Source organism: Lupinus angustifolius, chromosome LG11 (genome assembly GCF_001865875.1).
Source record: "Lupinus angustifolius cultivar Tanjil chromosome LG11, LupAngTanjil_v1.0, whole genome shotgun sequence".
Classification (NCBI taxonomy): domain Eukaryota; kingdom Viridiplantae; phylum Streptophyta; class Magnoliopsida; order Fabales; family Fabaceae; genus Lupinus; species Lupinus angustifolius.
In genome coordinates, this window is record NC_032019.1 from 21,598,069 (window position 1) to 21,604,248 (window position 6,180).

A 6,180-nucleotide genomic window follows, 5' to 3' on the forward strand; every position below is an offset into this window, starting at 1 on the left:
GAAGCATTGAGATTCTCTTAATAGGCCTTATTTTATCCTATGATCTTTTTTCAATCAACCTTTATCCTTACAACATAATATTTTTTTCGTTCCCTTCTCTTTTAGTATACTATGTATTTCTTCTTCTTTTTTTTTCCTTTTTTCCTTTTTTTTTTTTTGAGATTTTCTAAAAGAGTATAGATGAAATTTATTTATTTATTTTCTTCTTCACATTTTTATGGATTATTTCGTCACACATGACCTTTTTATCTTTCTCATTGCTTCAACCAAACATCATAAATTATCCCAAACCCTTATTTGAGTAGTTATGAAAAATAATTAAAGTTTAGGCTCAAAAGTGGGCAACTAATGAGTTTTCAATGTTTATAGCAAGCAGTTGAAGGTCAAAAGAAAAAGTCCTAATTGCCTCTATCATTTTAATGCATACAGACAGATTTCAATCTTGAAACAGTCACAAATCAAGTTCTAGAATGTACAATCATATAAAATTATGTACTCATGAAAGAAAAACGGGTTTTATGCCATTGTCAATTCAAATCAAAACCCTTATTGTGTTTGGCCCAAGTTTCTCACATTTGGCACATTCAATAGAAGTTATGAAATAAAGACATTTATTTAACCAAATTTAATTCACAATTGTCAAATCTAATGTCTTTCATGTTATTATTTTATCAACTACTTTTCTTCAATGGGGGTCACATATCAACAATCATCATTCGTGCATACTTTTTCATTTAAAGCAGATAGACAACAGATAGAACAAAGCAGGGGATAGATGATATATGAAATATATGATCATGCATGATAATATGAATATTCAACCTAAAAAATTTAAAATCTATATGGTATACATGACATGAATGAACTATCTAAATGCAATACCAAAAAAAATTAAAATCTATATGGTATGCATGACATGAATGAACTATCTAAACGCAAAACCCCCTCAAGCTTAGAAATTTACATTGTCCCAATGTAAAAATCTAAACAATAAGAGAAAGAAAAAGAAAACTCACGGGTTAGGTAGGAAGTGTCCTTAAATCATGTGTCAATTATAAGGGGTTGGCTTCATTGGGTGTAGTGGAAGTACCTACAAAAGAAGAGAAAAAGGTCCCAAATGACCCATATGTCCCAAATGGACTAGGTGCAAACATTCTATTTAAATGAGACAGCTAATATGCATTATCGTGTTAGCAATATTCCAAGTAAAAAAAATTTATTTTTTATTTTATTATTTTTTATTTTTCAGTGTTTATGATTTTTTTGGGGCCGACCCTATATACATTCTCTTACAAAGGCTCCAAACTCAGGGGGCACTAAAGCCGATACTAAAATATTAAAATTAATGAATTAATAAAATGTACCTCCAGCGTTGGTTGCCTCCCACGAAACGCTCGTTTAAAGTCATAGACGGTTGGTCCTTACGCATCACGCGGGATCCCATGAACTCATACCTGAGGGTGGAGGGAGTGTTTTTTACTTCCATTTTAAGTGCTTTTCCTTTCTCCCAATTATGATATTTATGTATGACCCTCAAGCTCTCCTCATGCGGGTTGTAGGGGAGTGTTGAACTTGCATTTATAGATTCACTACCCTCAGCCACTTCCTTGTCAAATTTGAAGTGTCACCTCCCAACATGCTTCTCTCCAAGAGATTCTCATATTTCACTTTAGGCACTTCCTCCTACACTACTTGGTTCAGCATATCAATCTAGCAACATGAGTCCTCAAGAGAAGGTTGTTTAATATATTTAGCAATATCAAATTCAACCCTTTCATCGCCTATACTTAAAGAATGTTTTCCATTTTTAACATCAATTATACCACCAGAGGTTGCCAAAAATGGTCTACCTAGTATGATTGGAATTTGTGCATTTTCTTCCATCTCTAGTATTACAAAATTTGTTGGAATGTAACACTTTCCAACTTTGATAGGAACATCCTCCAAGATGCCTATAGGGAATTTAACTGACCTATCCGCTAATTAAAGTGATATAGTAGTGGGTTTTAGTTCACCCACGTCCAATTTTTTACACACGGATAAAGGCATGAGGCTCACACTTGCCCCAAAGTCACATAATGCACGGTCAAAATTAGTGTTACTAAATAAGCAAGGGATAGAGAAACTACCAGAATCTTTTAGTTCTGGAGGCAATTTATTTTGAATTAAAGCACTGCACTCCTCAGTTAAACAAATTGTTTCATAATCCACTAGTCTTCTCTTTTTAGATATAATATCCCTAAGAAATTTCATGTATGCAGCCATCTCCTCCAGTGCCTCACTGAAGGGAAGTTCGATATATAATCTCTTAAGAATATCTAAGAATTTCACATATTTCTTTTCTAACTTTACTTTTAGATTTCTTTGGGGAAAATGAATTGGTGGTACATATGGTGGTGGAGCTACATACTTAGACACATTTTCCGAATTTTGTTCCTCTTCAGGGAGTTGTGCCTTAGTATGTTTCTCTCCCACTTGTATATCATTCTCAGTTCGTGGAATATCATTGAGTTCCTTCCCACTCCTTAATCGGATAGCCTTACAATGTTCATTATTTGGATTTTTTTCTGGTTGTCCTCGAAACATCCCTAATTGCCTGTAAAAGTTGCTAGCTTGTTGGGCAATTTGTATTTCTAACATTGTTTCGTGGATGATTAGGTTTTCTATCTTAGAATTTAAATCATTTAACATATTCGCAACATTTTTTTTAATCATTATTTGATCCTCTTGAAATTTATTAAGGTTAGCAAGTATTTTTTTTCTTGACCTTCCATTATTGTTATAAGAATGGATCAATAGGAGAAGATTGTACATGTGGAAACTGTGTTGTAGGTTTCCTATTACCTCATCTTGATGTTGATGATTTAAAGTGTTGTTGCTCTTCCAGGAAAGGTAGGGATTCCTCTACATGTATGGTGGGTTGAATTGTTGTCCATTCCTCTCCTTGTTGTCATAGAAATTGTATGATTCAGGATGTTCATTGGCCCAAGCTCCATGTACAGGTTCAGTCAATTGTTTGCATTCAGACCATTTATACCCTTTTGTTCAACAGCCCTCACATGTTGTAGTAGACCAAATAGCATTAGCATGGTACTTTTCTAACTTCCCAAACCTTTGAGAAAGTTTCTACAGCGTGGAAATTACCTTCTCCATCTGATTGCCTGAATATTGTGCACTTGAGTCTCTTAGATGGTGTCTCCTCTCATTCGCACATTGATGATGATTGGTAACTACATTCTCTATGATCTTTGAAGCAGCATCAACTCTTTTGCACATAAAGACACCACCTACTGAAGAGTCCAACAGTTGTTGTGATGGAAAGTTAGCCCATTGTAGAAGTTCTGAACTAGCATCCATGGTGGAATGCTATGATGAGGGTAAGCTTCAGTCAACTCATTTAATCTTTCCCAAGCTTCATCAATTGACTCCCAATCCTTTTGACTAAAGTTTTGGATGAGGTGCCTATAGTGTACAGTTTTGGAAGGAGAAAAATATTTGTTGAGAAAAGCCTCCTCCAAAGTTCACCATGTTGCATGACCTTTAGCCTTTTGATTTCTTAGCCATGTATTAGCTCTGTCTCTAAGGAAATATGGAAATATGGAAACATGTGGATATGAATGGCATCTTCAAAAGCGTCATGGATCCTTACAGTCTCATAGAATTACAAGAATTGATCAATATGTACATTTGGATCTTCATGAGCTCCACCTCCAAATTGGTTTTGAATCACCATTTGGATCAGAGCAGATGGCAAATAAAAGTTCTCTGCCTCAATAGTTGGGCGGATCATTCCAGGACGTGAACTACAAGCATTAGGGGCTGTGTAGTCGCGAAGTGGTTTTTCATTTCGTTCAGCCATTTTTTGTACACATGCACGTCTTTTTCTTTCCCTTTGTTGTCTTCTTCTTCTACGAAAAGTCCTTTATGGTTCTGAGTAGTAATTCGAAGTTTGCATAAACCAAATGGGCAACCTGCAGAGGTGCCAAGAAAAAGGAAAACGTGTAATACACAAGAATAAAGTAATGAATTAGTTGAGAATTAAATAAATTTTGACATAGTCCTCGGCAACGGTGCCAAAAACATGATAGGGAAAATCGCAAGTGCACGTTTATGTCGTTAAGTAATAAAATATCGATCCCACGAGGACTGGAAAAATCCTTTAATTATAACAACTAATTTATCCTTAACTCAAATAGGAATTAAAAGTGAGTTTAGAACAATTGAAAAATTGACAAGAATAATTATGAAAATAGTAAAAAAGGGATTGAAATCTAATTTAGGAAGAGTTCCCATGATAATTACTGCCTTTACACTCGCAATTCCTTGTTTTGCTCGTTTTCATGAACTTTAAGTTATGAGGGTGAATTGCTCATTGATATATGTCATTCTCTCTCGAGCTCCGACACATGTACTCAATTGAAGTTGTACCTACTCTCGTGGTACAGTTATCAATCAAATCCTTTACTTGGATCTTTCTATCCAATCTCTTCATAGTGACCCATGGTAAATTCCAGAAACCCCTGAGAATCCTAATACTACTCTCATGAATTAGGATTCTAGTTTGAATAACTGAATAGTCAGATAGTTGGGTTCACCTCTTGGTCCTTCCCTAACGTATCTAAGAGGTGTAATTTGTTGGCTAGACAACTTACATGAATAAAACTCTGTTTAATGATTTAAATCACAACACTCAACGAAATAGAAGTAAGAACAAGTATTGATTGAATATAAAAGGGCATAGCCCCAATCCTAGAAACAAAGAGAATTACTCACTCATGATGGAGAAGAGAATACCCAATTTTAAATTAGATAATTGTAATGTAAAGTGTAATTGTATCATCCTTGAAGGAGAACCCTCATTTATCCTAATTACAAAATATTGGGCTAATTCCAATAAAATAAATCTAAAAAATAGGAATATAATATAACATCTATGACTTCTTTTGACCCTTCAATTGGTCTTCACATAGCCTCAATACTGAATTTCATCTTCTTGCACTCAATCTCTACTCTTTTTGGCTTGAATCCATCCAAACTGCACAACATAGCCAAAATACCCGCTCAACTCGAACAAAGAGAAATAAAAGCTAAAAACAATCCTAAAGTCCTAATTATGTCCTAAAATGCAAGTTAAATGCAATGCAAATGTAGCATAATTTCACACTCATCAAGTAACTTCAAGTCCAAGAAAGTACTTTAGTGGACCAAGATCCTTGATTTTAAAGTGAATGTCAAGCTGTCTATTTACATTTCTTATTTCATCAATATCATTTCCAGCAAGAATTAGATCATCAACATATATAATAAGAGTAGTAAAATTGGATAGATGATTCTTAGTATAAAGGGAATGATCATTTTGAGACTGTTTATAGCCCAAGTTAATAAGGGAAGAGGATAACTTTGCAAACCATTGTTTGTTAGCTTGTTTTAAGCCATAAAGGGATTTGTTAAGTTTGCATACTTGGTTTGGAATAGAAGAGACAACTCCCTAAGGTAAAGTCATTTAAACTTCCTCTTCAAGGTGACCATGCAAAATAGCATTGTTTACATCAAGTTGTTCTAATAACCAACCTTGACTAGAAGCTAGGGCAAGCAGGAGTCTTACAGTTGTGAGTTTCATAACAGGAGCAAAGGTATCATAGTAGTCTAGCCCTTCAGTTTGTGTGTATTCCTTGGCTACCAACCTAGCCGTATGTATTTCTATGGTTCCATCAGAATTATATTTGAGCTTGTAAACCCATTTACATCCTATGGCCTTTTTATCAGAAGGAAGGGTCATTGAAGTCCAAGTGTTATTTTGTTCAAGGGCCGGTAATTCATTTCTCATTGCTTGAATCCAATCCTTAGATTTGATAGCCCGGTGATAAGTCTTAGGTTCATCATATGTGGTTATGGAAAGGCAATGGTGTAGGTTAATGTCAAGGATTGTTGCATAAGAAAACATAGTGTGAAAAGGATGTTTAATGTTTGAAGTGGAATTAATAGGAGTGGAAGAGGTTAATAGGCTGCAGTGGAAGTCTTTTAGGTAGTTGGGTGGATGGGAGATTCTCTGGGATCTCCTAGTAGGTATAATTTGTTGGGTTGGATTCTCAAGGATAAGTTGTTCAGCAGGGGAGCCAGTGCTTTGGTTCCAAGTGATATTTTCAGTGATGGTTGGAGGATTCACAAACTGAGCACTAT

General features: G+C 35.0%; 1 protein-coding gene across 1 annotated transcript; it reads right to left on the reverse strand.

The window, feature by feature from the left end:
- Positions 5,504-5,944, reverse strand: LOC109359834 (uncharacterized mitochondrial protein AtMg00820-like). The gene has a single exon (XM_019604530.1). It carries the CDS (start codon positions 5,942-5,944, stop codon positions 5,504-5,506), a length of 441 nt encoding a protein of 146 aa, XP_019460075.1.

What these genes read in the sequence shown, in the direction of transcription:
- LOC109359834 (XM_019604530.1), bottom strand. Translation starts at nt 5,944, where the DNA reads ATGTTTTCTTATGCAACAATCCTTGACATTAACCTACACCATTGCCTT.